The 20260-nt window shown below is 46.2% G+C and overlaps 1 protein-coding gene across 2 annotated transcripts in view; it reads left to right on the forward strand.

Moving 5' to 3' along the window:
• The window catches only part of FBXO15 (F-box protein 15), a 40567-nt gene extending 27059 nt beyond the window's left edge, over window positions 1-13508 (forward strand). For both annotated transcript variants that reach the window (XM_024754893.1, XM_024754894.1), the window contains 2 exons: window positions 11205-11329; window positions 13129-13508. In XM_024754893.1, coding sequence (XP_024610661.1) covers window positions 11205-11329; window positions 13129-13398 — 395 coding nt within the window. In that variant the 3' untranslated portion in view covers window positions 13399-13508. The remainder of the gene's footprint in view (window positions 1-11204; window positions 11330-13128) is intronic.
• The last annotated feature ends 6752 nt before the right edge of the window (window positions 13509-20260 follow it).

Consider the following 20260-nt stretch of genomic DNA (forward strand, 5'->3'; position numbering starts at 1 on the left):
ACACGGATGGGCACTCATCAGAGGTGCTTGCTGAACGTTTCATATTTATATTAATCTCCACGGCAAGCCTGTGGGCTGGGCACTGTGATCTCTCCTGTGTTGTTAACAGGGTGGCTGGAGTGGACCGTAGGCCAGTTCTTGAATGACGAGCAGCTGGTGCATGGCGGAGCTCCATCTGCACCCGAGCCTGGCCGCTGTCTCCTCTCCACTGTACTTTGCAGTGATGTGCTTCTAGAGTGGATCTTCTTGCGTGTGTGACTCTGTCTTTTCAAGGTGTTGACATTGTACAGGTATCAGGTGGGGCCCTTCTCTGCTGGAGTGCTGACACACCCCTGAGAAGGTGAGATGGTTGTTAGGACACACAGGAGGCCAGGTAAAGTGAAGGAGGACAGGAAACTTCTGTGGGAATAATTCACCTTCATCTGTTGTTTTCACAGTGAGGAACACTTTCACCCTAAGACTTCACACAAGACTCAGGTGCTTCCTCTGCGTGTAGTTCTGCGATGAGGGTCAGCAGGGGGCGCCGTTGCCATCAGAGTTGTCACATTTCACCGGAGTACAGACTCCAACGCCTGCTACAGTTTTTGAGAAACTGTCTTGTGGTACCAGGGAGTATATTTAGTAAATTCCAGCGATGTCATTGCAGGAGGGGATGACGGCACTGTACCCCATCAAGGATAAATGTTCTATCATCACATCCCTAGAGCTGGGGGCATCCTCGCCTGGCTCTGAGGAGGCAGCCTACGGGGAGTGGCAGGAAGGAGAGGGGACCAGGCCCATCTGTGTGTCTGGTGCGTGCATTGACAGTTGCTGGCGGGATGCAGGGGGTGTGCTGGCGGCGGATGCGCACGTCTCACGCGTGTCGCCTGCCCTCCATGACGGGTGCAGAGAAGCCTGCTGGGCCAGCTCGCAGGCCCTGGGGAGGGTGGCTCCAGGGGCTCCCGGAGGGCTCTGAGGAGGGGCAGGCCAAGGGGGGCCGGGGCCGGCGTAAAGCGACTAGTGGTGGCGCTCAGACGGGTTAATGGGGAGTGGGCCAGACCCAGTTAGGAGGGAGTGGAAAGGTACAACTTTAAATATGACATAATTGATGGACAGAGCCTGAGTTTGGTCATTTCGTAGGACCGCTTCCAGCATTCCATCTTTAAATAAAAGGTCTGAGGCTGTACCAGTTTAGTCCACAAATTCATTACAGTTCTATTAAAACATCCCAAAGGGAATTTATTATGAAACTTGAAAAGTTGACTCTAAAATCCATTTACGAATACACATGAATATGGCATGGTTGATAAAATTTTTGTTTTAAAGTTTTAAGTGTGAGGCAGTGTCATATTTTCTCTGTCCGATGTGTGTTTAGACTACAGAAAAACAAACAATTAAAAAACCCATGTAGCCGCCACACAGTGTAAGAAGTAGACCATTACCCGTAACTCTGAAGCCACCTGCATGGTTAAACTTTTTTTGTATTGTTAAATGACACAAGGAGAAACGCATAAAACAAATTATCATAAAGCAAGCAACTGTGTGACCACCATCCAGGTCTTGATTAAATTTTGAAAATAATAAGAGGGCTACTGGTCTTACCAAATGTTAAACACACAGTAAAACTACAGTGACTGAGAAAGCATGGGATCATTGAAGCAGCAGCTGCCCAAGGTACCGTGCACATCTTTTGCAGTTCCAGATTCTCTTGTCGGGTATTCTGAAAAATATTGGACTTATAGCAATTCGTAGCTATTTTAATTAGTTGAACCATGATATGTCTATAAATCTGAGCATGCCTTCATCCTTTAGAGGAAATGTATATATTTCTCTAGAGTTTTAGTATAGAATGCATTGTGTGGAATAGTTTGCCTAGGATGGGCTAAAATGATCTCCAGGAATGACTGTGCAGTCAGTTCATATGCAGGGAATACAGATAATCAGAAGACTCACGCCACGTTTATATTCACACAGAGCATTCAGAGTGAGTACTGGCCATTTTATGCTCTTTACCTCTTGGTCACAGTATCTTCTCTGAATAAAATATCCCTCTGTTCTATTTTATTAACTCTGTCTCATGTACTGTGCTACGAGGTTCTTTGGATTTTTATTGTTGCAGTTGCAATACATGTTACTAAAATCAAACCAGAAGACCCTAGTTGGTTCTTGGAGCTGGAGTGAGATCCCTGAGACACAGAGCTCACCCTTGGGGGATGAGTACCCTGGGACCCTGCACTTGGCCAGCGCTGTGAGGCCACAGCCAACGCCTCTGGGCTGTGAATTCCCACACTTCTCTGGTGGGCTCAGCTCCCACGTGGTGACACCACGCCTGCTGTACTGTTCACCTTGTCTGCCTTTCAGGTCAGAGCAGGCTCCGTGCTGGCGGCTCTGCCTGGTCCTCCAGTTTGCCAGTGCAGAGCTCGAGCTCTAGACATTATCCTCCTCAGTCAGACGCTGTCCAGGGAGAGGATGTCCTACCTCTCAGCGCTGCTGACGGTGAATACAGAGAATCCAGGTCCTTTCTTCTTTCCCTAAAGGTTTCTTTGACTGCTTCTCCCTGGAACTTTGTCATATTCCTCCCCCCAAGGACCTGGGATGTTTTCTCTTTGTATTTTCATGTGTTCTGTCACTTTGACGAGTCATGGCTGCATGAAGAATTTTCTTAAAAGGAACAGTATATTACCTTTTTTTTCAAAGGAAGGTTCATGATTCCTGAGCCTGTCCATGTTTGCTACCTGCTTCTTTGGGTATTGCCACGAAAATTAAGCTAAAAGGATGTTTAAGTGAAGACATATTTTGTTACCTGAATTGGATTTATAAGAGAAATAATTTGTAAATGGAAACTTGAAGTAAGCTTCTTAAAGTGCATTGTGGGTTTTCCTGTGCACATTATGATTTCTGTTCTTTTGCAAATGTGGGTAGACTGTTGGCATTGGGTCCCCAAGACCCAGTGGATCTGCTGGGAGGTTCAGTGATCCGCTGGGAGGACTCACAGGTCTCAAGGTATGGTTTTATTAATGGCTAAGATTTATTACCGCCCGAGGGTACAGAGCAAAGTCAGTGGAGGGGAAAAGCCTCAAGGGGTGAAGTCTAGGGGAAGGAGGTGCAGGCTTCCAAGGGTCCCCTCCCAGGATGTGCGGTCACACAGGAGTCGTGAGAACACCTGCGAAATGCTGCCTACCCGAGAAGTGTGTTGGAGACTCAGCACCCAGGGTTCTTTTTGGGGCTGGTTACATGGGCACCTGCTGCCTGGCTCACCCAAACTCCAGACTCCCAGGTGGAAAGGTGCTCAGCAGGAACCACATTGTTGGTACAGACTGTTCAGGCAGGTGACCCACTCTTGTCAGCGAGGGATGGTGGGGCGGGGGCACTCCTGGAATCCATCCCCGGACACCAGCCAAGGGCCAGCCTCGCAGGCAGGCCTTGCTAAGAATAGAAGGTCTCAGGATGAGAATGGGTGCAGCCCAGTGGAAGAGCAGACGGGAAGTAGTCCAGCTGTGTCTTTGAAGTGTTAATAGAGCTTGAAAAAGAGCATGACGAGCAGTGCAAAGTATGAAAGAATGCATATTTTTTGATCTTTGTATCAGGCTAATTATTACCAATTTTCAGAAGCTGAGGGAAAAAGATTTTGCATAGTACAGCAGATTGTAGTCTTTTTATCAGTATTGAGAGGGAGAGTGATGGTAAAGAAGCAGAGGGAAAGAATTTTTTTTTTTTTTACATCTTTATTGGAGTATAATTGCTTTGCAATGGTGTGTTAGTTTCTGCTTTATAACAAAGTGAATCAGTTGTACATATGTTCCCATATCTCTTCCCTCTTGCGTCTGTCTCCCTCCCACCCTCCTTATCCCACCCCTCTAGGTGGTCACAAAGCACCGAGCTGATCTCCCTGTGCTATGCGGCTGCTTCCCACTAGCTATCTATTTTACGTTTGGTAGTGGGAAAGAATTTTTAAGTAACAAGGTATGCTGCTTCTGTCACTTATTTGAGTTGTTATAAAAACGCATTTAAAAACTAATGTCTTTTTCTTATTATGGGATTTGAAAATTCTGAATATATGGACACTTCTAAAGAAGCAAATGAAAGTCACCCAAGGACAACTCTTGTTTATATTTTGGTCCATTTTCAAATCTGTAGCTGTATTTATATTTGTGGACCACATTGTGTGAACAGCGACTGCTTTTTCCCCAGTCACTAAGTAGTACTCTTTGGAAAAATTAGGTTTTGAAAAGTTGTGTGACAACCCATTGTTTGGTTTTATCAGGATTTATTGACCCAGTCTCCTTCTGTTGGGCATTTAGGTCTCCATTTCCATGATTATAGCACTATTATCATGAGCATTAATTTGAAAAATATTTGATGATTTGAGAGGTGCAAATGACATCTGATTGTTTTAAATTTGCAAATGTTGAATGTTAGGTTGGCTATTTAAAAAAGCCTGTTGACTGTAGCAGAAGTTTATGGCTACTGTAGCAGCTATCTGGTAGGCTATTTCAGGGGCGTCTTCGTAGGATCCAGATTCCGGAGTACCTGTCACAAGTGTGTGATGGTGCAGTAGCATGAGAACCTTCCACGTAAGGTTCCCTGAGGACTAAAGTGAGGAAGTGAGAGGAAGTAAGGAGTGCTTCCAGGAGGTGGGCATGTGCTAGTGTTGTCTTGTTTTTACATTTCTCTCCTGATTGAATTTCCATCTGTTTGTGTTTGATTGGTTCCATTGTTTTAAATGTTTACAAGATTTATACCAGTTATATTTGCTGCAAGTGTTTTCTCCATTTTGTCTTTTGCCTTTTAATTTGGTATATGTTGCTTTGGATCCTTCCCAAGTTTTTAATTGTATGTAATCAGTCCTTTCTTCCTTGTTTCTTCCGAAATTTTTTCACATAGAAAGTACTCCCTTGCCAAGATCAGGCAAATATTCACCTTTGTTTCCTTTACATTATTTCTCTTCATTTTTTAAACCCACACTTCCTTTTGATTAACATACAGATTACACGCAGCCTGCAGGTTCCTGTGCCCTTCGCGCTTCGGGCTCTTTCTCTCTGCTGAGGATTGGCACCCCTTCTCCCTGTATCTCCACCAGGCAGGAAGGCGGTTCAAGCTTTACTTGTGAACTGTGTTATGAAAACGTGTCCCTCCCCCGATGTAACATTTCTTACTAGTGAACATTCATCCAGCATTTCTCAGTTATTTCCATACACTTATTCTTTTAGATATAATTAATCGTCACCTGGCCAGATGTTAAATGTCTTATTTGGATTTTGATCAGATTTGTATTGAATGTGGACATTAATTTGAGAGGAAGTGATGTGTTTTTATTTAGGGTTTTGGACTATCTCTCCATTTCTTTAAGCTTTCTTCTCTGCCCTTAGGAGAAATGTTTTCTTATGTAGGTCCTTCACCTTTCTCAACTCATTTTTGTGCTGCCATTTTGAAGGAATATGTTTAGATTATGTTTCCGTTTTCTGTTGTTAGATTTGTTCTATCTCCTATAGAGATTCCGCAATATGCTTCTCATTAAAGTACTGATTAAGTGATAAATATTCAGTGCCTTATTCTGTAAGACAAAATAGAAAATCTTGAGGGGTTTGAAAGAAGTTATGGACCTGAGAAACTTATTTTTAGTCTATGAGAAAAGTAGGGTTCAACTTTTGAGCAGCAGACACTGGTTAGCCGAGATAACCTCTCTTTAAGAAATTCTACTTTTAAAGTTTTTAGTGTTTGTTTAAGATACTTTTCATACATAGCATGTTATCCCATTTTTATTTTTGTGATTCCAAAAATAGATACTTTTTGTTCCCTGTTTTGTTCCCTTGATACTAATTACTTTCTCTGTTTCTAGGTCGGATTATCCTCTCTAAGCATTTGTGATAACGGGAAGGCATTGGAGATAGTACAGGACTTTCTAGGTGGTGATTATCTAGAAAAAGTAGAACAGATAATTCTTCAGAGCATCTTCATCAGTGGTTGTTAGTACATTTTTTCCTGCTTTGTACTTTTGGTGACTCATTATGAAAAATCAGCATTACAGATTCTGTTCACAGAGCAGGAGAACACTGGTCTCCGTATGTTTTATGTCAGTGCTCGCAGGGAGTCAGTGGTCCTTGCCCTGAAGCAGAAGAGGCCATATGATTTGTGGGACCCCGTGCAAAATGAAACCGCGGCGCTCCTCGGTAGAAAATTATTAAGTTCAAAATGCTGACAGCAGCACATTAAACCAGGAGGGGTCCCTTGTATCCACACAGGTTGTGGCCCCTGAAGCCAGCCCCGGCGGTAACATGGGACCTGTGAGGAGGCGCCTCAAACCTTTATGTGATGAGCCCTCTTCCTCCTCTTTTGCATTTCCGGACTCTTGACTCTGTTTGAGAGTCTAACTTGGTGAATGCCCGGCAGTTCCTTGCAGGAAGTCACAAACGCATGTCCACTGGGGCTGTCAGACTTCAACTCATCCCTTGTTGCTACTCAGAAATCTTCTAATCAGCTCTTGTTAGTCCTGCCTTGTATTTCGCAGAAAGGCTGTTTAAACACAGTCACTCATCTTCCTCGTTCTCAAGGCTCACGACCCGCCGTGCTGAGACTGATCGTCCTCCCTCACCTGCCAGCACATCTCCACGGTGTCACGGTCTGTTTGTAGGCTTGATTTTTCCTGTTTCAGAGAAAAAGATGTCTCACTGTCTTGCCAAAAGATTTTCCAGTTTCCATTCCTAAATATACCTGCTCCTGCCTGTTCCGGGACCTTTATTTAGCCCTTGGTCTCTTATCTGTTCATTATTTCAAACCAGTTTTCCATCAGCTCCTCTTCCACTTATAAATGTATTCATGTTTTCTGATTCAAAAATTATTTTAAAAGAAAACAACACTTCTGTATAGATGGGAAAGTTATTTTTTGTTTGAAAGCTACCTAGAACCTAATTTTCTACCTAGAAAGCTTCACCTAAAGCTGGCTTAGCAAGAAGGATTCATGTTGAAAAACCCAGGGGTAGGTCTTCTTCCCAGTGCAGTTTGCCGGGTGGGCTTGTTGCGTGTCAGTGGGACTGGATGTGTCCAGCAGCCTTCTGTCCCTCCTTCTCGCTCCCATTCCGACGACTCTTTTTTTTTTTTGTGGTACGCGGGCCTCTCACTATTGTGGCCTCTCCCGTTGCGGAGCACAGGCTCCGGACGCGCAGGCTCAGCGGCCATGGCTCACGGGCCCAGCCGCTCCGCGCCACGTGGGATCTTCCCGGACTGGGGCATGAACCCGTGTCCCCCGCATCGGCAGGCGGACTCTCAACCACTGCGCCACCAGGGAAGCCCCGTATACCAGAATTTGCTGACCAGTTTTCCTGTTGATAGAGAGGGAGTTAGGGTTGTTTTTGTTTTGGGCTGTTATGAATAAAGCTGCTATAGATTTCTTGTGCAAGTCTTTTTTGTGAGCATATGTTTTCATTTCTCTTGGCTAAATACCTAGAACTGGGAAGTCGAATTAGAGCAGGTTTAATTATGGATTAAAAGTTGCCAGTCTTTTTTTTTATGTATAAGAAACTTTTATGTATTAGAAATCGCCAAACTTCTTTTTTTTAGAGTTGTACCATTTTACACTCCATCATTTGTGTGTGAGTGTTCTGGCTGCTCCGTATCCTGGGCAACCGCTGATGTTATTAGTCTTTTAAATTTTAGCTCATCTGGTGTGTGGGAGTCGTAGTTTCTCCCTAATGACCAATAGTGCTGAGTTCTTTTCCACGTGCTTATTGTTCATTTGCATATCTTTTTTTGAAGTGTCTTTAATCCTTTCGTGGTGTTTTCTTTTTTTTTTAAATCAGTATTTGTTTCTTTATTTCTCAACCATAGAAGCTCTTTATATATTCTGGATAACAGTCCTTTGTCAGATATATGTTTTGAAAATATTTTTTTCCAGTCTATGGCTTGCTTATTCATTTTCTTAGTGGTATCCTTTAGTGATCAGAAGTTTCTCACTTTGATGAAATCTAATTTATTATTTTCTTGTTTTATGGTAATTTCTTTTTTCTGTCTTAAAAACTTTTCCTACTGCAGGTTATGGAGATGTTCTTTCTTCCAGCTGGATTATGGTTTTAGCTTTTACATTTAGGTCTGTGATCCATCCCTAATTTAATTTTTGTGTGAAGTATGAGGTAAGGGTTGAGGTTCATGTTATTTTCCCATATGAATAGCAAGTTCTTATTGCACCATTTGTGAAAAGGCTTTCTTTTCTCATTGAATTATTTTGATGTCTTCATCAAAAATCAGTTGCTTGTAAAAGTGTTGGTCTATTTCTGGACCTGTCTGTTCTATATTGTTGATCTATTTGTGTATCTTTGTAGTAATACCACACTGTCTTGATTGCTTTAGCTCTATAGTAAGTCTTGAAGTCATTTATTTTTCTTTTTTTCAAGATTCTGTGGCTGTTTTAGGTCTTTAGCATTTCCATGTGAGTCAGCCTGTCACATCTTATTATTTATTTGTAAATTATTTATTAAATGCCTGCTGAGATTATGATTTGGATTGTATTAAGTCTATATATCAATTTGGGTAAACGGGTGTCTTAACGGTGTTGAGTCTTGCGTTCCATGAACGTGGTACATCTTTCTGCTTGGCAGTGGGCTTGGCTCTTCAGGGGAAGTATTATGGTTGAGATAATACGTTAAGGTGCTTAGCGACCTTAGTCTGGCATTTATAACAATTCACCCTGTAATGTTAATGTTTACTACTTGTTCCACTAATCACAAAGCTTTATAAAGTGCTCTCTATTTGTGTCTCATTTTGCTTGGCTTGGAGCTTGACCATGGTCATACCTCTAGCAAATGCCTGGGCAGGTTTGGAACGAGCTCCTTACGACTCTGAAGTCCGTGCTTGTGCGTGCATGTCGCGGGAAGCCAAGAGCGGTGAGCCTTGCATTGTGTTTCTCTGTGTTTTGAGGATGGCCTTACGTATTGGTAGGTTACAGTTAGAGTCTCCAACAGCAGAATTTATTCTGAATGGTTTAAGCAGCACAGGAGTGTATAAGGGTGCAGTAGTTCACAGGCTCTCTGGAAGAGCTAGACTCTGCGTTTGTATACGGGGGACACACCGTGGCTTCTCTTGTGAAAACATCGCCCTGTCATACCTAGTAGTCGACCCCAGAGTGCTGCCCGTGCCTGCTCTGCGGGGACTTGGGCCTCTGCCCCTGCGTCTGTCAGAGGCGTTTTCCCTTCTCTGCCCGCTCCCACGGCTCACTCTGACCCAGGCGAGCAGGAGCGTGTCTCAGGGAAGGAGCCAGGCCACTCACGACCTGGTTACGGGAGGGCTGGGAACGGGAGGTAGTGAACGTGGGCAAATCAGCAACAGTTTGGGGAGCCATAAACGGTCCCGCAGCGCATCTGTCTGTGCATTCTTAGATTTTTCTCTATTGGCAGTAAAATGAAAACAAAACTCCGTGAGAATCTAGATCTACGTTATACATTCTCAGCTAGTATTGAAACCAATAGGTGATCGTGTGTCCCCACGTTCATATCTGTTTTAATCTGCTGTAACGTGGACTCCGGACGCAGAACGGGTCTGGGTCACGTTTCTGCTGCTGACCACCGCGTGGCCTCGGGCAAGGAAGGCACTGCTCAGCTCTTGGCGCGTAGCTTTCTCACCTGTGAGCTCAGAGAATTGTAGTGTCTAATTAATAGTACTATACGAAGGTATTCTTTTAAGCTGCTGTACACAAAGTATGTAACATATGCTTGGTGTACAGTAAATACTCAAACACATGACCTATTTTATTTGCATTCACCTTCACATATGCATTCTGTGTGCAGATCGCTTACATGTACAGAGAGCTTCACCTTGTTCTGTCTTAGAGAAGCAAGCAGTTACACAGGGCCAGTGGGAAGAGCTCTGACCTTTTAAGATACCACAGTGTTCTAGCTGTTCTGCAGGGAGGATGTCTGGTGATAACAGAGTAGCAACAGTCCTCGCTTCCTACAGAGATTTCATGTTTATCAACTCAGGCAATTGCCGTTGAGCTGTTATTGGCTGCAGTACCTCGGGGTCCACTTTCTGCCGTGTCTTGAGGACAAGCCGGCAGTCCTGCGCGTGGCTGTGTGGTGACCAAGGGCAGAGCAGAGCCACATCTGCTGTTCAGGATGTCATTGCTTCGCCTCCTCCGAGGCCTCGCTTGAGAAGCTGCACGGTTCTCGCCGAGCACTCAGCAGCAGAGGAGGGAATGTGGGCAGCCTCTGTCCTTGGACCAGACTGGCCAACAGGCCCTGCAGGGCTGGAGCTGCGCCGCCTCGCGGGGCTCCTGCCCAGAGTTCGTGTCCTGGTCCTGATCTTTTGGCCGCACTTCCGTGAGGACACCGTCTAGAGTTTCTAGAATGGGGCTCTGGCTCCCAGGGCAGCTTGGTTCTGGTTTTATTTTGTCCTATGAACTGAGCAGCATGGGATCGGAGAGCATGTACCTTTCTCTGCTCTCCTTTCTCTGCTCTGCCTGTGACTCACATCTCACCCTTGATCCGGTGTTGCCTCTGAAGAAAGCTTGCGTGCGAGTGAAGGCCCGTGACCTCGTCACGGGTGATGCTCCCCTTTGCAGGACGCATTAAAGTGGGTGCACGGGGCTCAGCCGTCCTGTAGGCCCCCGGGCGTGCATGCACCTGGGCTGTGACAGCCCTGGGTGGCGAGGCTGCTCCCGGGCAGCTCCACGTTGGTCCAGGGAGGGCAGGGCTCTGGTCTCAGCTCTTGGTCAGCAGGTGGTGGGATTTCTGCTTGTTCATACGGTCCTGCGAAGACGTGCGCTGGGCTCCTTCCCTGACCACTTTCCACGTTCACTGGCTCTCACCCCTCCTTTCTCTGGACGTCTCTCCCCTCCCTCACATTTAATGCCCTTTTTCTGTGCAGTTTCCGGCCTCTGTTTTCTTAAGTTCCACGGCTCCGGTTTCCCATTTTCCTAGCGGTTTGTTTAATCAAATCAGTGGAACCCTTGCCTCGTAGCTGTCTCCCCATCGGTGACAGGGTGCTGTCCTGTTCACCCCAGGCATCTCCCCGTCTCACCATTGAGACAAGCTCATTTCAGGGATGCAAGTGGATATGGTAGTGCCCTTGCCTCAGCCAGATGCCCGAGTCAGCTGTGTCAGGGTCTCCTTCCACCCCTGAACCCAGTACTTAGCTCCACGAGGCTTCCTTTATAGAGCAGCAGATCCGAGGGATCTTGACTTGTTGTCCTGCATTGGTTGGCATATAGTAATTTTAAAAATCTTTGATCTTTTCAGGATACATTGAAAATGAATATATGAAGCTCACTGTGATAAGTTTTAAAAATAGCACCGAACACCTACCTCTTATTGGAAAAGTTGGCCTTTCTTGGAAAACTAATATTTTTGATGGCTGTATAAAGGTAATTTTTTTTTTCTTAAAGTACCTGGTTTCTGTATAATAAATGTGTCTGTTGATGTATATGTATGGTGCTGCTTTGAAAGTGCTAGATTTATTGTTCTGGTGTCTGAAGATTTGTGCACGTCCTCTTAGCCAGTGGCCATCAGTTGATTGATTTATCCAGCGTGTATTGAGGGCCTTTCGTTTTCCACTGGGCGTGGTGGAGTTGGTGCGTGGGTGGCGCGCAGTGCGTTGCTGAGCAGTGTTGATTGCGGCCTCTGTTTCCTCCAAGTCCTTCTGGCTGTTCGTTTTGTGGAGAAAGAGTGGAGCCGTAGGTTGGACCAGGCAAGTAGCATTTACTCAGAAACATCTTAATTACTTCTCAGTTACATCTTAGGACACCAGTTTAAAGTTTATTGCAGTTATAAGTTCCAGCATACAGATTTTTCTTTGAACAGTTAAATCAGTTTTTACCTCTATCACAAACCAGCCACACGGAGGGGAGGGACGATGTGGTGGCTGGGGACTGGCGGGGGGGCGGCGAGGAGGCTTCTCACGCAGTCTCGCTTCTCCTGTGATCCTTGTGCCCGTGGGTGCCCTGGTTGTCACTACTCTCCATCTGTGTGTTGTGGGATGAACAGGATTTCCACAGGATGCATCTGCTGTGGATGCAGAGGGCCCCAGTTAAGCTGGCTTAATTCTGCCTACAAGCATGGATGCCTTGTGACAGTGACTAGGGGTGATGGCTGAGGCCAAGAGCAGCGTTGTTGTTGAGCATGAAAAGCAAGCACTTCAGTCTCATTAAGGATCCTCTCTTGATCCACTTGCTATTTGATATACTGAGATGTTTTATTCTGTTTATTTGTGAGCAGTTGTTTAAACCTTGGTAAAGATTTATCACATACAAAGGAATATTATTTCATGTCTTCAAGAGCACAGACCTGACTTTTTAAAGTGGATTTAGATGAGTCTTACAAAAATGCGTGCTAAAATGTTGAAGTCACAGTGGACCTTGAGGACCTAGAAAGGCAAAATATCAACATGGCAGACTTAAAGGGTCAGCGTAACATAAAAATACTATGATTTGTTTTGTGTTCCTTGGTAATCGAGAAGCAGATACTCAGTTCCCACTGTGGGGTGGGAAGGGCAGCGTTGTAATCGTACAGGAAGCGAAGCTCCATCCCAGCTCTGACCACTGCAGAGGCAGCCTCTGCGTTTGTTGTAATCGTACAGGAAGCGAAGCTCCATCCCAGCTCTGACCACTGCAGAGGCAGCCTCTGCGTTTGTTGTAATCGTACAGGAAGCGAAGCTCCATCCCAGCTCTGACCACTGCAAAGGCAGCCTCTGCGTTTGTTGTAATCGTACAGGAAGCGAAGCTCCATCCCAGCTCTGACCACTGCAGAGGCAGCCTCTGCGTTTGTTGTAATCGTACAGGAAGCGAAGCTTCACCCCAGCTCTGACCACTGCAGAGGCAGCCTCTGCGTTTGTTGTAATCGTACAGGAAGCGAAGCTTCACCCCAGCTCTGACCACTGCAGAGGCAGCCTCTGCGTTTGTTGGCGTCGGTTGCCGCGCGTGGGCGCAGCAGTCCAGTGATGGCCGGAGCTGACCTGGCCGCCCTCCCCACGTCCCCCACGCCCCGTGCCGAGGACTGTCACATGCTTGTCACATGCTGTTCCCGCGTCCTGTAATTTTGTTCTCTTTCCTCTTCTCCCTCCTCTTTCACTTAATCCTTCATGATGAGGCTCCATCTACATTTGTTAAGTCAGGTCTAATTGGCCATTTTATCCTTACACTTACGAACATCTGTGTTTATTTTGTAGAGTTGCTCTGTAATGGACTTAACTCTTTTGGAAGAATATGGGAAACCCTTCTGGTGTTTCAGTTCCCCGGTGTGCATGAGACCCTCTCCCGGGCCCTCTGACGGCCCTGCTTTCTTGGGGGAGACGTACCGTGTGGACTACGCAGACGCGGAGGGAAGGGTGCACTTGGAGCTGGTGTGGATCGAGGAGACGGGAGAGTACTTTATCGTCAGCCTGGCGCTCTACCTGCGGGTGTCAAAGATAAACCACTGGTTTGGGACCAAATACTGAGCATTAGCAGTAGGTGGCAAATTATTGTTGCTCTTTGTTTCTTTTGGACTGACTGGTTTGTTCTTGGTGTTTGTTGGAAGTTAAAATAAAGCAGTAGTCTGTTCGATGTCCTCTTATTTCACACTAGAAATCATGATTTCTGAGTCATTTTAAAGTTAAGGTTAGAAGATTAAGTTAAATTTTAAAACCGTGAAAATAGCACATCACAGTGGAAATTCATGTAAAAGAAAAAGATATTTGCTTCTCTTCTGCACTTACACTTTAAAAAAACAAGAAAACGGATCAGACTGAAAACATCAGTTTTCTCTTGAGGGTGTGTGTGTGCGCGTCTGCGTGTGGGTTGTATACGTAGGGTTTTTTCTTTATTGGTTAGAGCCCCAGATAAAGAAATACATTTCAATGTGAACTTCATGGTATTCATTAAAATCAGAAAGTGCTGTGTTCATGGCATTTAGCAGCCACATTGGTGTTCAATAAAGCAAAGTAAAATAGACACGTGACCTGCTTCACAAGGAAAGATGCACCTGTAAGCATCAGAGGAAGTTGTTATCCCTTAGAAGAGCGAAGCGGGGTGCACATGCAGTTCAGACACCCAGCTCTGCATCAGTGGGACAGGGAGGGAAGGACACTCCCTCTGCAGAAGTGCTTTAGGAGGATCGGTAGACACCTGGGGTTCAAATGGAGGTAACATTCACCTAATCACGTTTTTCAGGGATCTGGTTCTAAATTAGTTTGAGATTGTATCGATTATCTTTTTCTACCATATTTTCATCTCCCACTTAAAGTTGTTCTCAGAAGTGATCGTTGAAATGCCGTGTTGCTCCCACAGGGGCATACACGATTAAACTCCTCCCCCCTCTATCTCTCTTCTTCTCTTATTGAAATATCAGTTTTCTCTTGAGAGGTGTTTGTGTGTAGAATAAAGAGCTTGAAGACAGCAATAAAAGAAAAGGTTCTCAGCCAAAGAAACGTGAGAGTAAAAAGGATCCCTGCTCTGAAGCCATCCTCACCCTCCCGCCGTCCTAGGTCTTGGGCTGCAGATGTTGGGGAGGGAGAAGTTTGAGATCCGTGTCAGACCCTGAGAGCACGGGGCGATGCTACTTCGTGGTCTTGCCAACGAGGGGATGTGGAGCCCCTGCCCCACCTGAGTGGCATTTGGGGGGTGGAGAGGCAGTGGTTTGAGCCGTGAGCTCAAGATGAAGGTAGAAGAGGACAGGATGCCCCGAGAGGCAGGTGGCAGAAGCCATGCGTCACCAGCAGGACTGAACTGGAAACAACCACAGAATAGTGTGGGGTGAGTCCTTGGACTCACTGGGTTAGATGGTGGCGGGACTAGATGTCCTAGAAAATAGTAGTAGAAGTGAGGTAACCCTGGAGAAAGAGTGCTGCTCTCTTTATCCCCGGTTGAATGGTATTTGGATGGAATGGGAGCTGGGTAATTCACGTTGGCAATACCGTGGGGAAGCCTGTAGGCGGGAGCTCACAGTTACAGCACTTGTCTGCATCCCAGTCGGCTGGTCCCGGTAATGCAATGCCAGGCTCGTAATCCATCCTCAGTAGCTGTTCGTTACATCCATGGAAACTACTATAAGGGATATACCAGCAGCTGTGGGAGCGTGCAGGAAGCAGAGATTGTTGGGGGTGGGAGTCCTTTCCATCTGAGCTAACTTCTGAAGGAAAGTTTATCGGGCGGTGTTGGGGGAGGGGTGAACAAGGTAGTCACCATCATGGCGCCTCGCCAAAGCCGTGCGTGCACACCACATGTCACCAAGTGATGCTGGAGGACTCAGCCTGGCCCCCACTTGCCCTTTCACGGGTCTGGGATAATGTTCAGCTTTGTAAAGCTGTTATTTGTCTTCATATTTCTAAATGATCATCTGTGGCTCTTTCTGGATTTGTCAATTTGGGCGTATATTGACTTACAGTAGATAAAATATCTCTCTTTTACACCAGCTGCTTCCCCTCTTGCATCATACCAGATAATTCCTGCAGTTGAAAATACGTTGTTGTGGTTTGTTGCTGACTATAATATTGTTCCCAGGGATGCTTCTCTCTTTTACAACTTTTTATTTTTCTTGGATTAGTAATTGCCTTCTTTTTCTACTTACATGGTTTTCAATGAACCTAAAATTTTCCTTAAAGATCTGTCCAGTCTTTCATATGTTGGTCAGTGTTTCAGTGTTCCCCCCCAAATGCTTAAACATGTCAAATAATCTCTGAATTCTACTACTTCTTCCCCCCCAGGCTCATCCCCTGAGACCTGCCTCTGTTTGCTTTAATCTAAACTTCTCTCTAGCCCTACTGGACAGCCCACATCCTGGAAGTTTCCTGTGTGAATCCTGCCTTATGGAAAGTTGTCTTCATTCTTGATTTAAAGTTGACCCTTGAACAGTGCCTGTGTGGACCCTCTACATAGTTGAAAATCTGAGTATAACGTGAGGTCAGCCCTCCATATCTGAGCTTCCTCAGTATGAGCTGATTCAACCAACCTCAGACTGTGGAGTGCAGTCGATTTACTGTTGAAAAAAATCCAAGTATAAGTGGATGTGCACAGTTCAAACCAGTGTTGTTCAGAGGTCAGCAGTATATCCTTTCTTCAGTGGCGTGCGTTCTCCTATCAGTCTCTAAGAAAGTGGCACAAGAGATGCATTTGGGATCCATGAATTTCTGAGAACGTCTGTTAGATAGTTTCATTGGGTACAAATTGTAGCAGGAAGAATATTTTCTCTTAGAACCTGGAGGACATTTTGTCGTGAGCATTTATCCTGTGGTTGTCATTGACATATATGACACCATTTTGGTTGGTCTTCCTTTGCATGTGCTCTGTTCTTTTTCTCTTCTCTCTGGAAACTTTTGGAATTTATGCTCGGTACCTTGGAGTGGGTCTTTATCCTTCATTATGGGTCATTTTAATCTAAGAATTTGTGTACTTCAGCTATGGGTTAAAAAATCTGTATTTTCTCTTATATTTTTCTGTAACTTTTATTAATCAACTATAATCCTTTCTGGGTGGATCCTGTGAAGTCTCTTATTTTTTCCATCTTCTGTCTCTTAGTCCTTTGTTGTGCTTTCTGTAATAGTGTCTCAGTTTTATTTTTCAACCCTTTTAGCTAATTTTCTTTTTTATTTTGATGACCAGGAGTTTACATTATACAAATATTTTTCTAGCTCCATATAAAACATTCTGTACCTGCTTCATAAATGCAGTCTCTTCTCTAAGGCAGGGGTTGGCAGACTTTTTCTGTAAAGGGGCCAATGGTAGTTTCGGCTTTTGTGGAACGTACGGTGTCTGTTGCACCTACTCCGCTGAGCCGTCGAGCATGAAATCAGTTGTGGACAGTACACAAGTGAAGGGCCCGTGTTCCACAAAACCTTGATTCACCAACCAGGCTGAATTTGGCCTTCAGGCGGCAGTTTGCAACCCTGCACACCAGTCTCTGGGGTTACCAATTTTAGTTTTCAAAAAAGTTTTCATCTTCACCATTTGGCAAAACTACAGCAAGAATCATCAGCGCTAAGTTAGTGGGTGAAAGTGTGATGAGAAACAGGATACTGATGTAGTCTCAGAGTATCTTGCCACAAGATACGTACTGTTAACAAAGGAGAGGACAGTCAGTCCACAGTGGAGGGACCCGGGAAGGCTACATCCCAACCGTTTCCTGTCGGCCCGTGCTTCCCCCTCTCCGGTTCCCGTTTGCTGTGGTGGGGTGCCGTGCCCTGAGGAAACGCTCTCCGTTCTGCCGGGGCCCCAGCGCCTCATGCCTCACGCGCCCCTGCTCCTGCGTGTGCAGCCTCTGCACCCCGCCTGGGCCATGTGGGTTCGGCACCCCGCCTGCTGCAGGAATGGACGTGGGGGAAGGTGGGATTTCTCAAGGGTTAACATACTGACACTGTGTTAGTTCTGCATGTCGTGAATGTCCACAGATTCTGCTCAGTATAAATAAGTTAGCCCCGTTGGGGTCTGGCCATCTTAGTATTATATGTATTGAAATTACGGTATCAGGCACGAAATAAAAGCATTTGCTAATCATAGTCCTTTGTCAGGAAGCCTCTTTGTCTGCAAAGCGAGAGGACTTATGCTGGGATACCTTAAATACAAAGGATCCAGGAGCAGGGCTCGTTGAGTTGAATCAATTCAAGAAGAGTAACGGGTGCAAACCCTTCCTTATGCAGTTGGCAAAGGAAACAAGTGTGAGTTACACACAGAGAAACGTACCTACCACTAGTGTGCAGTCAAAGAGACATACTTTTATTTGAAGTATACTCCACATGTAAAATCTTGTCGGATTTAAAATCAGACCAAAGATCTGACTGGCCTTTGCAAAGATGATTTTTATACGTGACTTGATAGTTGTCTGTTATTTTTATTAACATCTCCTTATAAGTCTAATGGTTATAACTGCTGCAGAAAGAAAATGTTCACACGGGAAGGTCACTCTGTGCAAAATGTTTCTCCAGTGTTTATAGTGTAAAGAAATGTGCCTTTAAAAAACCGCATGCAGAAGTGTTGGTCTTACACGCCGGGTGTATTTTGTACGTAGAATAATACGGCATCCAGCTTCAGCACAGGGCGTCTTTTGTGGTCTCCTGCGGTTTCAAGGAGTAACACGTGGATTTTCTATGAGCTCCCGCTAGGCAAGCCCTGGGCTGCAGACGCCACTGGGGCTGAAAGCCATGCTCACTGAGCACAGCGGGGTAGGACTCAGCACGAGGTGGGGTGGAGCGGGTGGGTGGTAGGATGCCCAGAGGAGCGAGGGGCTGCTGTGGAGTAACATAGTAAGGCATGGTCAGGAGCGGCTCTGCGATGCATGTCCCACTGCTGGGAGGTTGGGAAAAGGAAGGGCTGGTCTGGGGCCACAGTGGGCTAAGAGGCCAGCTGTAGACAGTGATGGGCCCTTCAGCGGAGCCAGAGAAGCCAGCTGCTCAGGCGGGGACTCGGGCTCACACACGTATCATTTCAGGTGCATGTAAAATGCCGCTTTGTCCCCGAAAGTGACACACAGGATGAGTGCGTCCTCTGAGAAATGTGTAGAAATTGGGATTTGCTTTCGGAAGGTGGGATTTTAGAGTCTTCCTGAACTGGCTCAGCCTCAGCCCGGACTGCTGACCTTAGTTAAGCCTCTCACTTCACTTTCCAGCCTCTCAGGGGATACAGTGAACTCCGGGAACTGCACCAAAGGCAAATGTGTGTTTGCTGATTGACATACAGTCATGTGACTGAGTCACAGTGAAATGGGTGTAAGACACACATTCATTTTTATGTGTCTGCTTCAGAGAAGTGTCCACGGGCTTGAGATGAGACACCTGTGATCTCTCACCGACTTAATGCTGCCTGCGGCGAAAGCGAGCAGTTCACCATGATGAATAACAACTTCCGTTCACAAAAACTGGGAGCTTACCGTGTGCCAGGCACTATGCGACAAGCTTCACCGGGACCTTCTGAGGGAAAGCCTGTGGGGTAGATGGTACGATAGTGACGTCACCCAGTGAGGAGCGAGGCTCAGAGGTTAAACACCCAGAGGTGCACAGAGCCAGGACCTGCCTCGTGTCTGAAGCCGGTGGCCTCACTTGTGCCGCATCCGCGGACTGTGTTCTGCCTTGTGCCCCGCTGCTCCGGGAGGTATAAGCACCATCGGGGACATCTAACACTTGAGAAAATGCCGTCAGGTAGACAGCATCACGTAAATAAGTACGTGCAGTGGGGCCAGTCCTGCCCGACAGGGACACAGCTGTTCAAAGGGGTTACGCCTTCACCCAGCGAAACCGGCACGCACCCGTGTGGACACTAAGACTAACCCAGTCACTCTGAAGAAGCCGCGGAGCAGGGCCTGCTCTCCCTCGAGGAAGGCTCGGCGTAAAGCCGGGAGGTATGAGGGTGCCCCTTGGTGCAAGGAAAGAAGGGACAGACGGAGCAGAAGGCAGAGCCTTCCCAGACTCTGTCAGAAACAGGCGCACACAGACACGTGTTGATGGTAAAGGCGGCATCGGGGCAGAGGAGGAGAGGGGACTTTAATGGCTGACGCTGAGACAGCTAGGTGGCAGTCTGGAGGAAAGAAAAGGAACCCACCCACGCCGTGCCCAGAAACACATTCCCGCTAGACTGTAGACCTAAGTGTGAAGAGCAAAATAAGAAAGCCTCTGGGAGACAGTATGGGCATCCTACAACTCAAGAGCAAAAAGCAGACAAACAACCCCACGTTACTTGCTTTAAAAAATGGGTGGAAGCCTTGCTAGACATTTCTCCAAAGAAGAGATACAGATGGCCAACAGGTATGTGAAAAGGTGCTCAACCCGACTCATCAGGGAAACGCACACGAGAACAACAATGAGATGTCATCTCACACCTGTTAGGGTGGCTACCATCAAAAACCCCCAAAGGCAACTAGTGTTGGCGAAGGCGTGGAGAAACCGGAACCCTCGTGCCCTGTTGGTGGCAATGTAATGTGGTGCAGCCGCTATGGAGAACGGCATGGCGGTTCCTCAAAAAATTACAAATAGAACTACCATGTGGTCCAGCAATCCCACTTCCGGGTATGTAGCCTAAGGAATTGAAATCAGGATCTCAGAGAGGTTTCTGCATCCCCACGTTCACTGCAGCTCTATCCACAATAGCCAAGCTACGGAAACAATCTGAATATCCCCCAACAGATGAATGGTGAAGAATACATGGTGTATACGTACAATGAAATGCTATTCAGTCTAAGACAGGAAGGAAATCCTGCCGCATAGGGCTGAACCTTGAGGACATTATGCTCAGTGAAATAAGCCAGTCGCAGAAGGACAAATACTGGATGATTCCACTTACGTGCGGCACCTAAGATAGTGAAGCTCACAGAAGCAGAGAGTAGAATGGGGGCTGCCA

The sequence above is a fragment of the Neophocaena asiaeorientalis genome, unplaced genomic scaffold (assembly GCF_003031525.2).
Source record: "Neophocaena asiaeorientalis asiaeorientalis breed wild unplaced genomic scaffold, Neophocaena_asiaeorientalis_V1.1 scaffold124, whole genome shotgun sequence".
In the NCBI taxonomy this organism is placed as follows: domain Eukaryota; kingdom Metazoa; phylum Chordata; class Mammalia; order Artiodactyla; family Phocoenidae; genus Neophocaena; species Neophocaena asiaeorientalis.